The 23106-nt window shown below is 45.1% G+C and overlaps 1 protein-coding gene across 1 annotated transcript; it reads right to left on the minus strand.

Annotated features, from left to right (window-relative positions):
* Positions 1-8244: 8244 nt before the first annotated feature.
* LOC144166417 (uncharacterized) lies at positions 8245-13316 on the minus strand. Its single transcript, XM_077695947.1, has 2 exons — positions 13038-13316; positions 8245-9192 (listed from the first exon to the last, which is right to left on the minus strand). Exons 1-2 carry the CDS (start codon positions 13314-13316, stop codon positions 8245-8247), a joined length of 1227 nt encoding a protein of 408 aa, XP_077552073.1.
* Positions 13317-23106: the final 9790 nt, after the last annotated feature.

A 23106-nucleotide genomic window follows, 5' to 3' on the forward strand; every position in this document is an offset into this window, starting at 1 on the left:
GAAAATAAACAGATTGTTTTCAGTCCCTGCTAAACGCTCAGGAAAATAAGGATGCCAAAATACCTCGTATTTTGCCGGTTGTGCAACGTGTGTTGTTTATATGGTACCGTTGTCGTGTTGTCACTCTTAGTCAGGCCGAAGTGGGAGATGCCTAAGCGTGCGTTTGCCGCAACATAAAAACTCTGAAATCAAAGCACAGCTCAAACTTACCAGAACATTGTTCTACGCGTGGTTTCTTACCCATCTTTTGCGGTAGGTCAGTTCTGTCAAGACATCAGGGCAAAAACACTAGAGAGGTAATGGAAGTGTTTCACACAATGAGATGTGGCGATCGGTGCGTTAGTGCCCCGTCCGTTTTAAAAACTCTCAAAGAGAACTCTTATCTCTACCACCCGTTGCAGATAACGATTTTTGATATCTTGTTGTTTTTGCTTCTTGAACGTTTTTCCCCTTTTCCTGACACGTGTGTCTCTGATTGCGTATATGTATTACATTTCAATAACGTTTTCATGGTTTTTACCTTGGGCGACGTGAGGTGTAGTCAGCATATATTGGCGCGTCGTTTTATTGAACGAATAGTTTCGAGTTAGCGCCGTGTCGTCTCTCCATCTTTCTTCGTCTCTGTGTTGTGAACGCTTTGAACACCAAGATGATGAGCTACCAACTAGCCCAATTGTCAGTTCTACTGCAGCACATTTTTGAGCTTTACGTTACGCTTCGAGCTCTAACGTCATCAATTAGAAGCCGCAGCTTTAGATAATACGAGTATGACGCTTTTTCCACGTCGTAAGGCTCTTCATTAAGGCTACCTAACGTTAAAGCTAAAGAATTTTCGGGCTTTAGAAATGGGACTTTGATGCTACCCCTGGGGTACCTGGGGCATAAGGCGCGCCGCAGTGAACGGTTCCGGCATAATTTTGACCACCTGTGGATCTTTAACGGCTTAACGTTAAGCCTGCGTGTAGGCGTAACAAGGGCGATCTGTGAAGACTAATTGTAACGGGCAGAAAAAAAAGGACGCAAGAGGAAAAGGATGATGATAAGAATAAGAGGACACATGATTTCAGCACACAGCGCGCAAAGCTACGCACACTTATTGCTTCACCCAGCGGCACAGCAGTCACCATAAGTTCAGGGAACTGTCGCGGCGCAATAATACCGCTGCATGAGTTCGATAATGTGAAACTAATGTTTTCACCCCCTCCACTTCGCGAGGAGTGGTAGGTGTCCTCGTAACGTTTGTTCTATCGCCAAAAAATTTGTTCTTTGTTCTTTGTTTGTTTGTTCTATCGCCAAAAAGTTTGCCAGATAAAAGTCACTGAATGCTGGTTTTCACGGTCAGTCAGGCAACCACTAAAGCAGCTTCATCAGTGGAACAGTCACCTCTTTAACCACTATTTCTGCGTAAACAGCCGAAACTGGGAACACAACGAAAGGAAATGACCGCTGAGTGGGGCTGGTAGTACACTGCTCGAGCAGTATAAGAGTGGATGGCGAGCTAGACTTCGAAATTAGGGCGACAGAACACGCATACAGCTCGCGCCTGTGTAAGCTCACGCAAATGGCTTACATCATCGGGTGGTGGAAATATTGCCGTGTTTTGTTTTACTCACGGCGTCGGAGAAGGGTGCGACGACGCCAGCTATTCCTAGGGCGTCCCTGCGCGTCGTGCCGGACGCAAGGTGACGGAGCGGGGAGAAGCCGCGGGAGTAGCGTCCTCCTACCGCGAGTCAACAACGAGCGGCCACAGGTCTTAATTTAACACCGCCGACAGCACATCGTTGCGCGCGTACGGAAGCGAGGCGATGACTCAGGTTGGGCCTCCACGCACTCACCAAGTGACGCCGTCTAAGCGCGCGCTGACGCGAAGCAGGGACGGGAGCCCTGTCGCGCCGACGCGAAACGAAGCGCTCGCCACTCGGCTGAAAGAAACGGCTGATTGACGCCGACCCTACGCGTGCCAACCCAAATTGCCGCCCTCCCTCGGATCTCTTGCTGAGAATGGGATGCTCTGGGATGTTGAGAAATTCCGCTGCTCAGCAAGACGTCGTCCATTGGGCGTCCTGTCTGGCTGCGGCTTGCGACTGGTTGAGGGGGAGCTCACAAGCACCTGCCCGCACGTCGTTGGGTGGAAGCTTCCATGGGTGGAAGTGGCACGGTCACGTGAGTATGCCGTACTCACCCGCGGCGGTGGCTCAGTGGCTAAGGCGTTGTGCTGCTGAGGACGCCGGCTTGGTACACCGGTTCGATCCCGGGCGCGGTGCCTGGTTTTCTGATGGAGGCGAAAAGCGTAAACGCCCGCGTGTCGAGATTCCGTCGCACGTTGAAGATCCCCTGCAGGTGGTGGAAATTAATCCGGAGACCTCCGCTACGGCGCTCCTCATAGCCCTTGTGTAGTTTCGCCGCGTTAAGCCCCACAATCAATCAACCATTATACTCTCAAGGAGCAGCCATGGCGTACCTTCAGCACGTTCGCCTCCAAGTTTCGTACGTTTCGTGCGCATGCACTAGGAGTGTCGCCCCCGAAAAATCTCGGCGCGTACTCTGAAGCCTCAAAATTTGTGCGTGCAGTCGGTAGCCTCCGCAAGGGCGAGCGAACGGAGAAGAACGGACGACTGTTCAGCGGGTAAGACAGAGGCGCACTTGCGCCGGGAGTGCGGCGCAATGAGCTGCGCGGCTGGCGCGCGGGTGTTTGTGCGTTCGCGTGCGCGCGACCTCCGCGATCATTAACGGCGAGAGAGAAGGAAGAGGCGCAGCGCGGATGCGAGAAAGAGTCATAGGCGCAAAACAACAACACAATTCGATGCTAAACGTCAAAGACCACAAAAAAGAGCCACTTGGGCCCGCGCTTATTCGTGCAAATGAACAAAATGAGTTCTCATATTACAGGGCGAATGCCTTACGTGCCCTATTAGGGGAGAAACCGGCATCGTAGCAGAGGATTACCCTTCATTCCACGTTCGAACATGGAACGTGGTTTTTGAGCGAAACGCTGGTAATAGCACGAAATAATATCATGAGTAATTCCGCTCTGTCAGGAGTGTATGACCAGTGAAGCTTTTGAGTAGAGGACATAGAGGTGGCACAGAATTTAGGTATATATATACCGTGGTTATAGCGCTTAAACCAAGTTTGTCGACCGATTGTTCGGTTTTCCCACCTACACCGCGGAGTCAGTGCGCACACAATTGCAGGGGAGCACAAATTACAGGCGCTGGTCGGCGCTGTAGGGGCCGCAAACGGGAACGGACGGGGAGTCAGTGGCTCCGTGTATAACTTTCTAATGGCACGTGCCCTTACTCTCTCGCCCTGTTCGCTTTCCAGCAGCCCTTCCCTTGGAACGAACGAGCGATTAGACGCTTTCACTGCGGGACCGCACGATGCACTTGCTTGAACTTAGCATGAGCTCCGAAGTCAAATTGACGTTACGAGGAACCATCTGTTTTCTGGGTTTAGGCTAGAGTAATAGGCTTCGCTTAAAAGAAAGAAATCACGAGCCATTCCATTCCCTGAAGGTGCATGGCCAGTGGAGCTTTTTAGAGCGTGACACCGAGACCACACAGAATTTACGTGAAAAGTATGACACAATTGCATTTCTGCGGAGCGTTGGCGACTGTCACCCGTTAGAAAGACACGCACAAACTTTTATTTCGAATCCACTGATTCCCAGCATGGGGCCTGTTGATAACAACTATAGTCGAAATGCATATCCCAGCGATGAGACGCAGAAGCTTGAGCTCAAATGTCTGTTTCGAACTTGGAAATGGTGCCTATGAATTGTCCAAGTTATGAGACGTCGAAATCATGTTTTGAACGTCTTCCGGATTCGGTGCTGATCGCATGCTAATAGCACACATCGGAACGTTCATTTTGTAACGTCTCACGCTATAGAACGCCTCGCGCTTCAGAGAGACGTGCACCCCCGGGAGGTTACGTTATCGGACTTCAAAAAATACATGAAACCGTAGGCATAGAAGCTTCGCCTAACCAGACAGTGAACACAAAACACAACTTTGTTTTATTTGAAAGAAGGCTCCAGTACCTCACTCAGCCCCATTCCAGCCACGAAAGACGTTTTTAACTAAAAAAACGCAAGCATTGCAAAACTGTCAAATTTGGCGCTGCAGTGACGTGCTGTGGGCACGAGTGACGTCATATGGGCAAGCACTGAAAACATGATTTTCAGTGCGTTAACTGCACGCCAACAATAAAGTGATGCGATCAAACGGAACTAGAGGCCCACTACAATCGTCCAGTCAAATGACTTAGCAATGGGCTAGTTCGGCGGCCACCAATGGCACCAAGGAGGTTCTGCGGCACAATAACAAAAGTTGCCGGAAAGTGGCTAAGGACTAAGGAGTCGCCACAGCTTCACATGTTTTCCTTACGATCTCCATTATTTGTTCGACGTTTGCGATAAAGTTGATATCAGTGTTATCGGGACAAAGCAATCTTTCAAATGAACCGAACTTGCATGTTTTCTTCATGGCCTCTGTAAAACAAAGAGGGGGGGGCTTCAGCAAATGTCGTCGAAAGACGACACTCCTCTGCCGCTCCTTCTACATAAATGCCTCTCTTCTCCCGTATCGCTCTTCCTGCGATAAATACGATGAACATTCACTTAAGTCCATTGAATTTCATCGCGTTCCACTGCTCGCGTGCGCCATCTGCCTTAACCTTCCATACTGTTGAGCTGCTTAGGATGGCGCCACGACCTCTGAGTTTGGCCACGAGCGCTTTTTGTATTTTTGGGTCAAAACGTTGTTTCCAAAGTGGTTCTTTTATTTTCTAGCGCAAAAATTAGGCAGCGTATATTCTTCATTAAAACACCAATGCAAACACTACTCACGTATTGATGTTTTGCTTCAAATATGCCTAGTGTTTTCTTTTTCCTCAAAAATGTTGCTCAATTCTGCTGGCCTTTTCTTTTTAGCGTGCATCGCGCATTAGATCACCCTTCCCCCCCCCCCCCCTTTCCCAGAAAGTTTAACGCGACCCTGCGTTTATCGATTGAACAAGTACACCGTAACCGATATTACGCGCGATCTCGGAAGGGTAGTGTGAGTTTTGTGGCCGCGCTTGCCCCTTTCTCCGACCCTGCATATGATTGCTCAAAATTAATTCACCCTCGCGCTTTCCCCTGATGGCCTAGAGGCCTTTTTCCCTCTGTAAAGGCTGTTCCTTTTTTTCTTACGGGCACAGTGCTGCCGACCGCGATATGTAACAGATTTGAGTACCGGCCGCGGACCTACGCTCCCTCTCCACCCCCCCCCCCCCCCCCTATCTCATCGTTTGTCATGGTTAAGCGGACGGTAGCAAAGGGGTTAAATACAATGAAGGGTCAATCGCAAATCTATGCTTAAGCAAGGAACTCAGGAAGTCTAAACGGAGTTGCCTTCTTCTAGATTGAAGTAGTGGAATGTAGTTAGCTGACATTAGTTCCGATGGAGAATCCATGCGACGAAATTTAGAATATATAAAGCGAACTGCTTTTCTCTGAATTCTTTCCAAATTATTTATGTTACTTTTTGTGTAGGGATCCCACACTACGCATGCGTATTCTAATTTTGGTCGAATGTAGGACTGATAACACAGAAGTTTTACATTTGGTGGTGAATTGCGAAGCTTGTGTCTCAAGAAGCATAACTTTCTGAAAGCAGATGCACAAATGTTATCAATGTGTGAATTCCAAGACAGGTTAGCAGTGAACGTAACACCTAGATATTTGTAGTTATTGACCTGTTGAACAGTAGATGAACCAAGGGAATAAGCATAGCGAAGGGGATATTTTTTTTTCGAGTTATACACATGGAAACTGTTTTTTCTGTATTTACAATCATACCCCATTTGTTCCACCATTTGTATATGTAGTCTAGATTTTTGTTTAGCTCTATTTGATCATGTGTGTTATGAATTTCACGAAATAAAACGCAGTCGTCTGCGAACAACCCAATCTGGACGGCTGGCTCAATTACATCTACAATATAATTTATGTAACACAAAAATAGCAAGGGCCCCAATACACTGCCTTGGGGTACACCCGACGTGACTGGCAAAAGACTCGAATTTTGACCGTCGATGGCGACGTACTGCACCCGATTGCTCAGGTATTCAGCTACCCATGCGACCAATACCTTCGGAATACCTATTTTATTTAATTTGTAGATTAATTTCTCATGAGGAACTTTATCGAAGGCCTTACAAAAGTCTGGAAAAATGGTGTCTATCTGAATGTTATTTTCGAGGGCGCTGGCAAACGCATGCGTAACAGTAACAAGCTGCGTCACGGTGGAATACTTTCTTCGAAAGCCGTGCTGGAAATGTGTTAGTATGGAATGTGTTTCAAGAAATTCTGTAATCTGGTTCGCTATAATGTGTTCTATTAGTTTACAACATGAGGAAGTTAGAGATATTGGCCTGTAATGAAGTACTGATAATCTGTCGCCTTTTTTGAAGATAGGCGCCACTCGGGCCATTTTCCAGTCACGTGGCAATGTTGCTGTTGACAGGGAAGAATGGAAGATTACAAAGAGGAATTTGCCAACGCATTCCGCATAACGTCGGAGAAAGACATTGGGTAGTTCGTCAGGACCGCAACTCTTTTTCGTATTTAGGTTTACAAGCATGGAAACCAAACCAGCATATGAAATGAAATTGACTTCGCATGGTTGAGATGACGCTACAGAAGACGTAGATGCTCCGGAAACAGTAAACACGCTATGAAAGTATGTGTTGAAATGACGTGCAATGTCGCCAGGATTTGAAACTATGCGGCCGTCATGTACAATCTTTGAAACGGGTTTCTTCCTATCTTTAAGATAATTCCAGAACTTGCAAGGATCATTCTTTATAAAATCGGGAATTAATTTTTTTAAATAGTATTCTTTTGAGTGATGCATTTTTTCAGCAAGGATTCTTTGGTGCTCCTTGATAACTGTGCGCTGTGCATGCTGCTTTCTTAGCCGTTTAACTTTTCTTTTTAGTTTAACAATTTCGTGAGTCATCCATGGCGTACGTTTGTGCGTTCGTTTGGGTTTGTTAGGGATAAAGTTGTTCATACAGTATTGGCACGTCTCAACGAATTTTGCCCAAAGAGTGCACGTGCTTAAAGCGTCATCATTAAATTCTGCAAGTTCAGCTTCCATGTATTCTATTACGCGGTCATCATCAGCTCTCGAATAATCTTTAAAATACTGGATGGGTGATTTTTGGTGGCTACTGCATTGAAACAGAGGAATTGACACGCTGACAAGTTCATGATCTGAAAGCCCCTGTTCCACGACTACAGTATGTTCTGAAAAAGCACGTTTTACGAAAACCAAATCTAGAATAGAGCTTGCATGTCCTTGCACGCGAGTTGGTTGCCTGACTATTTGAGTTAGATCGTGAGCGAGCATAATGTCAAAAATAGTGTTAGCATTTTTACTGAACTGGGAACAGGTCAACCCCTCCCAGTCTAGACTTGGCAAATTTAGGTCTCCAACCAAAAAGATTTGCCTATTAAAAAACTTTGACATATGTTCTTTCAGCAGAATTAGGTACTCCGGGTTCGCATCTGGCGGCCTGTAACATGCGCACAGGATAAAGCTATGTCCCCAGCAGGACAACTGTACGCACAAGCATTCAAGAATTCCAACATCAGCTGCAATCGTAGCTTCTATTTCTGGTTTGACAAGGATGGCTACTCCCCCACCTCTGGCAGATCGGTCTTTTCGATACACGTTGTAACAGGGGGGAAATACTTCGTCATCACTAATTTCCTCTCCCGGCCGCGGCGGCGGCTTTTCTGATGGAGGCGAAAAGCAAAAACGCCCGTGTGTGCGAGATTTCGGCGCACGTTAAAGATCCCCAGGTGGTCAAAATTAATCCGGAGCCCTCCACTACGGCGCGCCTCATCGCCTCCGTTGCGTCGGCGCGTTAAACCCTTCAATCAATCAATCAATCAATCAATCAATCAATCAATCAATCAATCAATCAATCAATCAATCAATCAATCAATCAATCAATCAATCAATCAACTAATTTCCTCTCGCAGCCACGTCTCCGTTATCACCGCAATATGGGGATCATACTGTAAGAGCACGCTTTCCAAGGAATGTATTTTATTAGTGACACTGCGCATGTTTATGTTAACTAGTCTAAGTTCTTTTCGTTTGTTTGTGTTCCCGCTATTTTTACGCAACCTAGCTGTGTTTTTAAAGGGAGGGGTGACAGAAGGCATCTGGTCTATATTACATTTCTCAGTTATGTTTGTCGCGGCGTTTGGCTTCGCGTATTTGGCCGCCGGCATTCGGTTTCTACGGTATATCGCTTTCTGGCATCATTTTTGTGAACGGACACTATATCATTTTTGTCTTCGTCCCAAACGTATTCCTTCTTGTTGATATATAGCTTGTCGTACACCAGCGAGGCTTTATCGCCGTTATCTCGATGCGTTTTACAGCTCTGCCATAGTTTTCTTCTGATTTCCCGTACTCTTACAGAGAAATCCTCCCCAATAGAAAAATCAGTGTCTTTTAGTTTGGTACACTGTTTCAAAATTTTTGTCTTGTCTCTTGAATTTAGTAGTTTGAGAATCACGGGCCTGACCTTGCCGGGTGATGGCCGCCCCAGTCTATGAATACGTTCAATAGCCACCGGATCTAGTTCAAGAATGCCCTTTATTATCTCATTGTTCACAGTGGACTCTGGCGACTCGTTTTTCTCTTCTTCTGATTCAGGTAGTCCGTAAACAATGATATTGGGCTTTCTGCTTCGGTTTTCAAGATCATCAATCCTTGCTTCAAGATTCGCAATCTGTTGCTGGCATGACGTGACCTTTATTTCTAAGCTGGCTAATGAATCTAATTTTTTGTCTATATCGGTCAAGCGTTTTTCCTTAATCTCCTTTATGTCAGTTGCGATTTCACTAAGTTGCTTTGCCATTTGTTCTAGAGTAGGGCCGGGGTTAGTCTCAATATCGCCACTTAGCAAAAGGGTCCTCCTAACAGATGACACCACATCAAACAATATGCAACATATTCCGCAACCGAACAACCATGGGCACGGCAACACCACCAAGAATGGATCGCTAGAACGAAAGCACTTTCCGTATCGTTTGCTTACCTGTACAAAATACAGGAAGGGATTAGATGCGACCCACATGGTGGTGATGCCGCCGTGCCCAGTGCCAGCCCAGTCAGGGGGATGCAACTCCGCCGTTTTTCTGTCCCGTGACTGCCGCGATCCTAACGTTTGGGGGCTGTACTACATACGAGTATAAATGAACGTTGTTGTTGCATTTTATATTTATTACCAGGTTACTTATTAATTACGGAGTTTTTAATATGCAAGTGAACTTAAAAGTTGCAGTTCGAGATTGCGAAAATACGAGCGCCACCAGGAGTGGAAAACGGGAACCGCGCCTTTCTACTTCGCACCGCTGAAAAGGGGCGTTTCTTGTCGCGCCCACAGGTATGCTACGATTCACGGTGTTCCGAGGGCCGTTTTTTTTTTTTTCACCGTAAAGTCCGTTTCATCGAAAGACACGCATGCGTGGATTCGCGCCGTCATCACAGATCGTGCTGTACTGAGTGGTGTCGAAATTTTTCAGGCCAGGCCACATAAAATTCGTTTGGATCCCGGCGGACGAAAGGTACGATCTGCATGCTGCTCGTTTTGCTTTTCTACGCTTGCACGACATAGCAGGATGCGGTTGCAGCAGTAGCTTTATAATTTAAGTGAGCATACACATGCCCTATTTATTTATTACATTCTAATTGTCTTCTTTGACTCTTGAATTACGCATGAAATGCGGGGCAGAGCATTTGGTAATTTATCCAATGTCTACATTAGCTACATACGTTTGTTTATACGGTGCGTTATTGATTTAATGCGTTTCGATCGTGTGTTTTGCATTTTAGCGCAAGTGAATGCACGGTATGCAGCAAAATGTATATGAGGCAACATATACAAAAACTAATCGAACAGTGTGAGCCTATCTGCACTTTTTTATTAGGTTTTGATTGTCTGCGTTTAGTTTGTTTTCGTAGCATGCATTGCTGTTGTCATTATATTATTAATATTAGTGTGATTATTATAATTATTATCAATATTATGGTTATTATGCTGCATGCTTCGGAAGCTGTGCAAGGGAGAGGTCAACTTGATGTAGTCTACTTTGATTTAAGCAAGGCTTTTGATGTCGTCTGCCACGAGCTCTTAGCCAAAAAACTATCTGAGCTTGATATACAACCATCCCTGATATCTCTTATATGCAATTATCTATGTGATAGGTCATGTTTCGTGCATGTAAATGGACAGTCTTCTCTTTCCTATGAGGTCACCAGTGGTGTCCCTCAGGGCTCAGTTCTCGGGCCACTTCTCTTCTCAATCTTTATAAATGATGTCGCGACAATATTTAATGATTGTAATTTTCTTTTATATGCCGATGATGTAAAAATATTTAAATCTGTTTCCAACTCTGCCAGCTGTTCCGCTCTCCAGAGAGCAATCTCGTCCTTCTCGCATTGGTGCTCATGCAACAAACTCCTCATTAATACATCTAAAACTTAGGTAATGACATACACAAGAAAGACTGACAACATCTTGTTTCCCTATAACATCAACGGTGAATTACTCCCACGTGTGGTAGAGGTTAATGACCTAGGCGTCACTTTCGACAGTAAACTGAGCTTCTCTCCACATATTCAGGTAATTACTCGTAGAGCTCTTCGATCGCTTGGCGTTGTCTGTCGCGTGTCCAAGGAGTTCAAGGAGCCGATTTCTCTTCTCAAGCTCTACACAACTATATGTCGTCCTCAGCTTGAATATGCATCTGTTGTCTGGAACAGCACGAGTAAAAGAAACCGTAAGCTTGTAGAAAGAGTCCAAAATAAGTTCATATCTATCTTCAACCATCGCTTTGGCGATAGTAGTAATTATAACCGTGGATCGCCCTCTTCATTGACGCTATCATGCTTAACTTCCAGGCGGAACAAGGCTGATATTCTCTTCCTCTTTAAAATTATGCACGGCATAGTGTCTTGTGGTGAGCTGCTACATCATGTTCGTCTTTATGTGCCGCAAAAGTGGACCAGGAAACATGATACCTTTTGCAACTCCAATTGTCTGCGTGTCTTGTGCCCTGTGTGCCGACTGCAATGCACGTACAATCGGTACTCGGATTACCTTGATATATTTAATGATTGTCCTACTCTGTTTCGCAAACATGTCTGTGAGTTTGTATTGGCGTAACTGCCAACTTTTCTTATTCTGCATTTGTCTTTTATCCTTGAGTTCATGCACTTAAATGACTTTCATTCCGTAACTTCAACATAAGCTATTCTTTCGTTTTTTTTTCGTATTTTATTTTGTATTTGAGAGATGTGTACATTATGTTTCGTGTGTTTCTGTTTCCGTGCGCCAGCACAAAGGCCCCCCCGGCTGTTCCTGGGCACGCAAATAAATGATTGATTGATTGATTGATTGATTGATTGATTATTATAAGCTTATTTATGTCTACAGCTGGAGGAAGGCATCTCCCATACACTTATGGCTCGAAGGGTGGGTCCGTAGGTTAATATCGTGTTGTTAGCACTATGTTAACTAAGTAGCGACTACATAAATAATTAAGTGCGTTTCAATTGTGTGTTCTGCATTTTCTCTTCACGTGAATCAACGAAACATAGCACAATGAATTTGTAGCAATAAATACACAAACTAAGCAATTAGTGTATATGTTTATAATACCATCATAACCACAATTCCGCCACTTATAATTTATAATTTACCCTTGAGTTCCGTGCTTCGAGTTTCAGCTTTAAATACAAGAATGGTATATTCACAAAAACGAAGTTACAGCTATAAGCCGGTAAATAATTAGACAATGCATGCTTAACCTTTGCTTGTAATTTATTAGAGGTTTTTAATTAGGTTTTTAAAACCGGTTTATTGCAGGGCCCGAGAAATACCTGAGGAATACATAGTGTGCGAAAGTATATATGCATGAATAATTGCTTAGCGATTCTGATGTTGGATGGCTGCTTTTGTCTGCACAAATGTATTTTGGATTAGGAGGAAAAGTGGGTCGTTGCCACCGAGCATTATGATCGTACAAACAGGAAAACGTATCCGCGTCTCTTAATAATAAAGGATGATTGTAATTTAAAATTTGCCTTTACGATAGGTGTTGTTACAAGTCGCCTTCGTAGCCAAAATCAATTTAAGAAAGAAAGATTCCTAATACATCAGATAACATTTGTTTCGAATACATATGCCAGTTTTCACCCAAAACTATGTGCGCCCGAAAGCCGCATTAAAGTTAGTATTCATTCTAACCCAAATATACAAACGTGCTTGTTGATGTTCCAGATCTCGCGTTTGGCTCCAGTGTTGAGAAGGCAGGACCTGGCTCATTTACAACCTCGACAGATCTACAGCAGCTACCGGCTGTGTCCTGCCCATTTCACCAGCAGAGACTACGCGGACCTTGGACCGACAAGGCGCTGGACACATATGCACTGGCTGGATACCTAGTTATTAGCATGCGGCCATGTGCCGTGCACTTTTGTTGCCGACCAAAAGCGTAAAATATCCAAGTTGTGTTTTTACTGTATGGATGGTACATTTAGGCAATAAAAATTTAAATAAATTTACTCTTTCTTTTTGTCTAGATTGTGTGTACTAATAAATCAAAGCAACGTTGTACTGATAAGTGGTGCGAAAAGAAGTGAACGCGCAAAACTTCATCGACCAGAAAAAAAAAACAATTGCCCTTTTTATAATGTGGCGGGTTGCGCAACAGGAACAAGGTCGTGCGCTGGCCATCTGAATATCTTCCACTGGCCCAATTTACCTTGCATGTGCGTCCCAATTGAATTTGGCGCTAAATTGCCTCCGCCTCCCCCCGCTCGGCTTTTCAGTCCTCATTAGGATAGCGTCTCCCAGTGCATGTCTGCAACGCACCGCCATGTTTTTAGTACCGCCCCCAAACACCAGGGGTTTGCCCGGCGCTGCGAGCGAATTTCGCGCCCCATGCAAGGTATGGGAAGTTTCACTCCCCTGGCCCAGTCCTCGGGAGTGCCTTTTATAGCCGAACCGGCTGATGACGTCCCCCAGCTACTGGTCACGTGGTGATGGGGTGGTATCTTGGTTTGGAAAACAGATGGGCTTGTGCACGATAAAGCCGGGAGATTGTCAGTCGGTTCTTGGCAGTCGGAGGCGTTCCACTCATGCGACGGCGCAACTTTCGTCGCACCAGCGCACGTTTCGTTGACGATGTGCACCAGGCCAAATATCTGTACAAAATACAGGAAGGGATTAGATGCGACCCACATGGTGGTGATGCCGCCGTGCCCATCCGGGTATTGGCTGGCCAGGGAAGCCCTCTACTTCTCGAACGTGGGGTTGGGATGTGGGGGCAAGTCTGGAGGGTGTTGGCACGCCCATACTATATAGGGTTCCAGGCTGGGGACAGTACGCAGAAGGGAAAAACTCTTGGGTGGGCAAGATGGGGTGGGATTGGGTGAAATGGGGGTAGGTACATGTTTGAAGCGGCCGCCAAGTTGTAGCTTCATCTCCGGAGAGGCGCCAGTGTAGTGACGGGAGGCTGCGGCAACTTCGCCTGTAATGGGCGAGAATTTCTGCGGAGCCACTCAGTGGGGGAGGGTTGATATTGGTTAAATTTGTCACAGATGATGTTGAGCACCCTACCTAGCGACTGCGCTTGTTCATTTAGTGTGCTCAAAACGCCTTTCAGGACCCCTTTAAGTTCTCACCGTTACTCTTAGGCCGGTTGTGCTCAGTGTCTTGAAGCACAGTTTAGAAGCATGAAGTGGGAACTTGGTGACAGTTATGTTGTCAAGATCTGAATTTGCACTGAATATATGTGTGCCCTGCCGGATTCAGGGGTGGGAGTGGCGGCTTTGTTGACAACTGGCTTGTGGTCCTCGGGGGTTCACGATAATTATAGTTCGATCTTACGAATACACGCGTACCAAAGCGATCCCTACACGGTTCATAGAAAGGGCGAACTTGTCACATTGTTTCAGGGTTCATGACAGCATATCTGATAGCAGCTCTAAAGGCCAGCTGAAATGAATTCTGTCTTAGTATAATTAACTGGACAGCTCAAAGGCATCTTCCTCTGGTTTACTCCGTGCAACTTGGTAATAAAACTATATTTCCGTAGCATGCCTGTTTACAGACGACCTGATTTGATTCATATCTGCTCATATTTTCTTCTTCGCTTGCCTCGTTTTGCGTTGCTTTCATTTTTCATTGAAGAGGGTATTCACGGGGTAGCGTAGCCGACCGATTTTTCGGACCTGGAGGGAAACGAAAAATAGTCCGAATAAAAGAGCAGTCCGAAACATCCCAGTCTCATTGCTCGTATAGGACAACTGCCGGGTCCTCGGAAAATTCCGGAATATCCAGCAATTTCTGGAGTCTGAAAAAACGGTCGGCTACTGTAGTCGGTTTTTATGATGCTAAGGTAACGGAGTAAATTTGGTGAGAGCCGGCAAGCATTTATTGTTTTGTAAAGTTAAAATGCATATTGTGAACAAGGCAAAGAAAAACGAAACAATGAAAGGGTTTCGGTGTTCGGTAATACATGACCGACGGTAGAGTCTCTGTGCTAAATATTAACTTCTATTTTTTTGCGAGAGGAATGCGGCGCTAGTTCGCCGAGAAGACGTGCATCATTGAAATGTTAAAATGTTTTACAGATTACCATTACACCACGTATATCAACTAAAAGTAAAAAATATAAAGTATTTGCAGCAGCGTTCCACAAAGCACTTGAGATCGTAATCGTAGTTCGCGTCATCTGTTACGCCTGTCATATCGCTGTTAGATTTGTTTCAGAGTCAGTATGCTTGCCTGCCCCTTTTGTGTTGCCGTTTAATTTAATTTATCTTAATTAAAGTTCGATACCCGTAGATACTTCATGTCTTTCGTGACTTTATTTCTGCGTCCTTGTGGCCTTGTGCTGAAATCCCCATGGAAAGCATGTTTTTGACACTGTGGACTGATCAGCTCGCACCCGGAGAACCAGTGACGCCCGATAAACCGGGCCACCTGTGCTCCAGGAGCGCGCGGTTTCCTCAAATGCGGACGTTCCCCGCTTTTTAAAGGCGATATAGTGTCTCCTGGGCTACTTAAACACGAAAATTTTCACCTGTCAGTCTGTCTGTCCGTCTGTCCGCCCCTGGATTCAGCAAACCGGCCCAAAATTAAAAGACTTCTTCAACGAGCCTTTTAAATTGGCAAAATGTTTCCGAACTGCCAAATCTGATGGCAATGTCATACTTGTCAACATTGTTGAACAAAAAGGGCATATTTGTTGGGCATATTTGTTGAGCATATATATAGGGCATATATGTTGAGCAAAAAAGCATTGGGCATATTTGAGGCGAAACACCAATATAAGATATTTGCAGTGTTCATTTAACAAACAAATACGCGGTTGCTTGATCTTCGCGGTAGGAAATAAAAAAATGCGTCCCGAAAGAAATGCTTTAGGCCCAACATAACAAGCTCTCGCGAGCGACATTACCTCTCGTGGCGACACTCCAAGATGTCCAGCCGTAACGAAAGGCTCCAATAGATGGCGCCCAAGCAGTGGCGCGCGAGCGGTGGAATGCTGTACAATTGAATTTGCTTGGGCAAACCTCCACAGTGTTTATCGTTGGAGGAGCCAGACGGACGGCGAAGAGCGTGAGAGGTCAGCGGAAAAGAGAAGACAAGCGTTTACGATGCAGGGCCGGCAGACGACTGTTGTCTTTCGACGACATTTGCGGCGAAGTGAGCAGATATTTTATTTTTCTCAAGAAAAGCGGATTAAACGTCTGCCGCCTTCATTAAAAACAGAATTTGTGTTACAGACAATTTTACCATATGACCGTATTCGCTCAAACAGGTCTCTAGCCCTATTAGCAAAGAAAAGGGGAAACCAGAAACATTGAGAAACAAGCTTGAGTGGCTCCGGCGACAATACAAGACATTAGAGGTGATATTAAGTAATTGGTGTCATGGTCTCGTACTGCGGGAACAGCGATAACGAAAGTAATACTGCTACGATCACAACAGAAAAAAAAGCGATTTCTCCCCAGAAAGAGACTGTCTTTGTGTTCGCCTGTCACGCTTGTTTCGTGTTGTTATCATGGGTGATAGTGCTGCTAGCCCCTCCGTTATCGCTGCTTTTTTAACAGCGAGGCTGTTCACCAAGTCGTTGTATATGGTCTCCGCAGCTTTAATTAATAAATAAATAAATAAATAAATAAATAAATAAATAGATAAATAAATAAATAAATAAATGTCCGCCACGCGAGCCAAAGCAAAAACTGAACGTCCGGAAATGGAATGCCATTCGCGGCAACGCAGGCAGGCACTAAAAACTAAAAATCCGAGGACGCTGAAGCACTTCTTTTTTTTGGGGGGAGCGTGTATTTTGCGACAGGGCATAGATAAGGGATATGAGTTGATGATGGGGAAAGGTGATTAGATGAACATAAAAATGTTCGCTCTGCGTATAAAGTCTAGGAGGGAACGATGATGGGGCCCATATATGCATGCGTTGGATGCGGATGCGTCGTCTATACGCGGAGGCCCGTCGCCGCAAGATGTCACAATCTCGTAGGACGCAAAGCGAGGCAAGACCACAGCAGGTGGTGTATGTCGGCTATTGCATCGCTGCGGTGGCAAACTGGGCAACTGGGGCTTGTAAAACAATCTTGGAAGTTAGGCCATTGGCGGGTCACGGCGGGAGTTAAGGCTACCCCCACCCGGATCCTCCTAAGCGCTACCTCCTCCGCACGGGTAAGTCCGCGGGGGAGGGTGGCAGCACACGCTGGAATTAGAGCGCGTGTGCGGCGCCGAACGTGTTCCTTTTTAGTCAGCAGGATAGTCGCATCATCCAACTCTAGCGGGAAAGTCGGAAATGGAATGGAGACTGCTAGCCGGGCTCCTGCGTCTGCCTTGCAGTGGGCCGTCAGTAGGTCACGCGAAACCTATTCAATCAGAATCTTGTGAGCAATTCGTGCCGCAAGGAGGTGAATACTCTGGGCCAGCATAGGGCTCGGCTCACTAAGCGTAGTAAGCGGACTGCTTGAAAGGCTTCGGTGCGAATTACGATGCACGCCCCGGGATACAAATTGATTTCGGTTATAGCCAGCAGAGCCTCTCTATATAAGTTCCGCACAGAACGATGCTGGAGCTCCCGGGACCTTAAATCTGGATGTCTTACTGAGGGCTGGGTGGCTAGTGCAATGAATGGCAGTGAAAATCACAGTGTCTTCAATACTGGCGTCTGTATAGAAAATGGTGGAGCCGAGTGGGAGGTGGCTATCCATGTCGGTGATGCGTTGATGAAGGGCAGTCGCCGAACTGTTCGACTGTGGGCGACGAAGGTCAGTTGGTTTGTTGCCGCTCAATTGCACGCACTGCCATGGAGGAACTACTCGCTATGGTAGGGCTGGCAGTGTATGGGAGCCTGCGTAAGCCACTAGTGCTCGAGCAGAATCACACAATAAAGCCTTCAGTTCTATAGCTTTGCAACGTTGATGAACAAGTTCATCCAACGTGTTTAATTGGGCGTGCTCCTGGACAGCAACTATATCTGACTTGTAAATACGAAATCCTGGATGTCCAACTGTACACCGTTGACTCTGCTGAGTGCTCTTTGCAGTTTGTTTCTGCACGTAATATTTCGAGATTTGGTGCAAATAGATTGTTAAAATAGATCTTGTGTTCACAAGTGTTAAAATAGATTGTTCACCGAAACTGTTGTTCACCGAAAATAGATTGTTCAGATAGATTATTCAGACCGAAAATAGATTGTTCACCGAAAAACAAAGCCAAGGTAAAGAAAGACAATCAGACAAAGCTTAAGCCCACACCTTGGGAGGAGACCTGTTTGATGGCCTATCTAGCGAGAAGAAGGGCTCCCTTCCCTAAATTTGCTTGTTTAGGCAAAGAGCCATGGGCCAGTTCCCTGCTTCTCAGGACTGGAACCGCATGTCTAGAGATAATTCTTCTTTCGCACCCCACGCATGGCTTGTATGTCTGCTCCAACCCCGACTATTGGCCGCTTTGATGTTCCCCTTAGAACCAACAAAAAAAAAAGTGGGGCTATTCCACTCTGCTAAGGTGGATGGCCAGCAAAGTTATGCATATTACGCACACACTCGGAAAGAGATTGTTCCCGTAATTTCTGTTCTCATCATTTCGTAATGGTAGTGGGTAATCACGTGGCGTCTAATTAATAAACCTTGGAAGGACTACAGGCTTATCCTAGCCAATATACGCAGAGCTGTGCGCTTGCCTTCCTTAGAAGCCCATGTATCATTGACAGCAGACGGGACTTACCCAACCTTCGAAACTTAAAGGAGCACTGACACCAATTTCTGGAGTTAATATTATTGCACAGTTCGCTTCCTTCACTCAACAGAATACCCTGGCTGAAATATGAGCGGCCTGCGACGCGAAGAACATAGTTCAATTGGATCTCATTTATCACGCCGACGGAGCAGCGTGCGGAGCGGCACTCAGCAAATGGACATCAGCGTGACATCACCCCGTGAAGCCAAAAGAAGTGACGCGACAACGCTCGTCAAAAACTTGTGACGTCACTTCAAGCGGGCGGCCCCACGAGCGGCGAGCGGGCGCAACACCTCAAGCGGGCGCCGGTGACATCCGCACAAAGCGGTGAGGTCAGGCCCGGATTCTGGATGAAAGCGCGGGAATTTGAAAGAAACAATTTTCAGGCCGTTCAATGTAATTAACTATCGCACGCTGAAGTATTTGAAGTGCTGTTTCAGGTTCGCCAGACCAATAAGCATTGATAAAAGCAATAAAAGTGTACCATAAAATTTTCCTGTCAGTGCTCCTTTAAAGGAGCCATGAAGAGAAAATACAACTTCGCTTAATTTGAAAGAACTAGGATTCAGTATCTCACTCAGCTCCATTAGAGCCACAAAAGCTGTTTTTTAACGAAAAAAACGCAAGAAGTAATTAAAAACTTTCAAATTTCGCGCCACGGTGACGTGTTATGAGCAACAATGACGTCATACGGGCCAACAATAAAACATAATTTTCAGTGCGTCAACTGCACGTTAGCATTCAAGTGATGCGGTCAAATAGAACTAGAGGCCCCATTACAGATGTCCAGTCATGTGTCGTCGCGACAGGTCAGTTAGGCGGCCGTCAATCGCACAAACAAGGTTCCGTGACGTCATAGAAAAGTTGCGGGAAATTGGCTAGGGGGTCGCCTCAGCTTTACACGTTTTCTTTAATATCTCCGTTATTTCTTCGAAGATTGCGATGATATTGGTATCATTGTTATCGGGACTAAGCAGTCTTTCTAATAAACCCAACTTGTATTTTGTCTTCATGGCTCCTTTAAGTCTGAACTAGCGAAATATGAGAAGTGAATGAAGCTCGCCGTAGTTACAGAGTAGCCTTATCGGCTAATTGTCACATTGTTTCTTGCAGGAAAGTTTCCATAATACAAGTGTTACAGCCGTTTTCTGTTACCATACTCCTGTGATAGATGGCCCTGTATATTCAGCATACGGGAATTCTTTGACGTTTACAACTTCACTGTTCACTAATTGTGACAAGGTAATGCCCCTCGGTGTAATGATAGAGTTGTCTTAGAGGCAAATTGTCATCCATATTTTGTGGCGAAAATTTCAAAAAACACGAAAAGAGCCGCTTTTGCGCTGAGCATTCGCAATGAAGTTGGCCTTGCCGCAAGGCGTTTTTGGTCGCGGTTTTAACAAGTGCACGCAACGTTAGCCATGTAAGGCTTCCCTTTAGAAAGCACTCGCAGATCATGTAGCGGTTGTGTTTTATGCTTTTAAGGTTGCTTTGCTTTTCTTTCTTTATTTTCTCTCGTCACCATTGCTGTCCCTTGTTACACCAGGGACCCCCATCCATGCCAATGGAAACAAATTTTGTGGACGCCACTTCCGCCAATAATACCCTACCTACCGCAGACTTGGAATTTTCATTCATTTTCATTCATTTTCATTTATTAATACTGTTAGCCCAGAAGTGGGCCGTTACAGGGTGGAAGGACAAAAAGTTTCACTCGAAAGCAGGTTATCAAGTTGAAACAATATTTCTCGGGGCTGTAGCGAGCAACAGCTCAAATTATACATAAAAATGGAACACTCACGGAAAGGAATACACGCGTTCAGAGCTGGACAATGACTCAACGCTTTCAGACAACGCTTTGCGACGCCTGGAAGGCGGCACCAATAAAACAAGCATGGGCGTTATCATGCGAGTAACAAAAAGCACTCAGACATAAAACATAAAAAGAATGACATTCAGCCACAGTATTATTCACAGAAAAAACCGTTTCAGATTACCTTCAAATGACGCAAGCGAAGAGCATCTGATTGTGGCCTGAGGCAGCATATTCCATTCTTCGATAACACGTGGGAAAAAGCTGAACTTAAAGCAGTCGTTATGCGGGGCTAGGGGTGGGATGTACATGCTATGACGATGCCTGGAGTGTTCTTGTGTATTAACCTGAAAGAAATCTGAATGGTGTAGTTTGAAATGATTGTGAATTAGCTGGAAGAGAAATTTTAGTCTCTCAATTTTTGACCTGATTTCCAGACTTTCAAGGTTCGCTGTTCTACAAAGCTCAGTGGGGGAATAATGCCGACGATACTTATTAAAGATAAACCTCGCTGCAAGTCGCTGTATCTTTTCTATTTTATTGCAGTTGGACTGTGTGTAGGGGTCCCATACAATTTTAGAGTATTCAATAATTGGCCTGACTAAGGTCTTGTAGGCTAGGCACTTGATATCAGGAGGGGCGCCATAAAGGTTACGCCTAAGGCTGTACAATGCTTTAGTAGCCTTGGAGCACACGTAGTCAATGTGCGTATTCCATCGGAGATCGGGTGTAAACAATACCCCCAGATATTTATATTTCTGTACGCGCTGAAGCCTAGTATCGTCAATCTGGTAGTTATATTCTAGCGGTGTTCTCTTCCTTGTGATTGACATAAACACCGTTTTTTCAGCGTTTAAAGTCATTTGCCATTCTTTGCACCAATTACTAATTTTTCGAAGGTTGTCGTTCAAGTTAACTTGGTCACGTAGTGTCTCAATTCTGCTATAGACAACACAGTCGTCGGCAAACAACCTGATTGGAACCGTGACACAATTTGGTAAATCGTTTATAAATAATAAAAATAAAACGGGGCCCAATACGCTCCCCTGAGGAACCCCAGAAATTACAGCAATAAGTCTGGACCGTTTGTCTTTTATTTGAACAAACTGCTGGCGGGAACCAAGATAAGAGGCAAACCATGTTGTCAATAGATTATTCTTAAACGTGTTGTTAATTTTAATCAATAACTTTGAGTGGGACACTTTATCAAACGCTTTTGCGAAATCCATGAACACTACATCAGTTTGACCGCGCGCGTATTTATTGTTTCGGAAAGGTAATGAGCAAATTCGACTAACTGGGTTGACGTAGATAGGCCTTGGCGGAATCCATGCTGCCTCGGAAACAACAGATTATGCGTATCGAGATAGGCCATCAAATGTTTGTTGATAATATGTTCGAGTAACTTTGAGCAGGTGCTGATAAGCGAGATGGGACGGTAATTTGACTCGTCTAAAAGGGAGCCGCTTTTATGAACAGCGGTGATTTTAGCGCACTTCCATGCGTTTGGGAAAGAACCACTACGTACGGACGACTGGAATATTTTAGTAAGGAAGCGAGACGCCCATTCTGCGTATCTGTACAGAAATTCGTTTGGTATACCATCAGGACCGGGACTTTTTCTTGTATTTATGTTAAGTAAACGATTTAGGACGCCTTCTTCGGTAATTACCACATCTTCAATTGGCCCCCGAAATGATGATGTAGCAAACTCGGGCAAGATACCATTATCATTCGTAAGAACAGATGCGAAGTAAGAGTTAAAGTCATCGACATGTTGTTGCGTAATTTCCTCTGATAGTGTCTGGGAGCTTGCCGGGGGAGTTATATAGCGCCAAAACTTCGAGGGGGCTTCCTTCAAAAATTTCTTCAAGGTCACATTCAAAAACTTATCCCTGGATTCCTTAATCAGACGTTTCAGTTCTCGTCTCATCGGTGTAATGCCGGCTTTGCTTTCAGGAGTACGATTTTTCGAACACGATTTTTGTTTCCGGTTTAGTTTTCTTTTTGCATGAATGATTTCTCTAGAAATCCAAGGATTGTTCCTACGAATGCGCTTTGAAATCTTGGGAACGTGTCTGTCTACACACCTCGCGACAACATTCGAAAAGAAATGCCATAACCTGTCAGTGCTACAGTCGGAATTGTAAAGGACCATAAAATCATCGAAAGACATTTCAAGGCAGTCTAAAATAGATACATCATCGGCGGCTGTAAAATTCAATACTGCGCTATACGTGTGCCTACGCGTAGTGTCCGGGGACATCGCTAGGCTCGTCACTACCATTCTGTGGTCAGACAGTCCCTCTTCAACATCACAATCGCCGAGAAAGGGCCGCAGCCCAGGTGACACAAATGCCAAGTCAAGAACTGACGACCTTGTAGTCCCTATCCTAGTAAAATCCGCAACGATTTGCGTTAGCCCATAACAGAACGCAAGCTCCAATAGCTGCTCAGCGCTTCCTACTTGCTCCGCTCCACAAGACTGGGATAACCAATTAATTCCCGGTAGGTTGAAATCCCCTAATAATAAAACGTTTTCTTGTAGACCAAAATGAGAATCCATGAAATCTCTGAGCTTAGAGATTGTATCCAGAGAAGAATTTGGGGCCCTATACATCACACCAACGTACACAGTTCGCTGATTTAACCTGGTCATAATCCACAACATTTCTACGTCAGAGTTGTCATCCAGTACTGAGAATTTAATGTGGTCTTTAATAATGAAAGCAACACCACCTCCTCTGCTTGGTCGGTCTTTTCTTAAAATTACGTAGCCTGGAGGGGTTACTTCTGAATCTTCTACATCCCTATGTAACCAAGTCTCTGTTACGGCAATTATATCCGGCTCATGCTCTAAGATTACGGCTTCAATTGCGTCAGCTTTACTAAGCAAACTCCTTGCATTGGTATTAATAACTTTAAACAAGGCT

Source organism: Haemaphysalis longicornis, unplaced genomic scaffold, assembly GCF_048455015.1.
Source record: "Haemaphysalis longicornis isolate Haplotype H1 unplaced genomic scaffold, Haemaphysalis longicornis Haplotype H1 scaffold_1, whole genome shotgun sequence".
Taxonomy (NCBI): domain Eukaryota; kingdom Metazoa; phylum Arthropoda; class Arachnida; order Ixodida; family Ixodidae; genus Haemaphysalis; species Haemaphysalis longicornis.

Coding starts and splice junctions, on each gene's coding strand:
- LOC144166417 (XM_077695947.1), bottom strand. CDS start 13,316: ATGTGGGTCGCATCTAATCCCTTCCTGTATTTTGTACAGATATTTGGC. Junction 9,193..13,037: donor CCGAGGACTGGGCCAGGGGA/GTGAAACTTCCC, acceptor AAAACGGCGGAG/TTGCATCCCCCTGACTGGGC.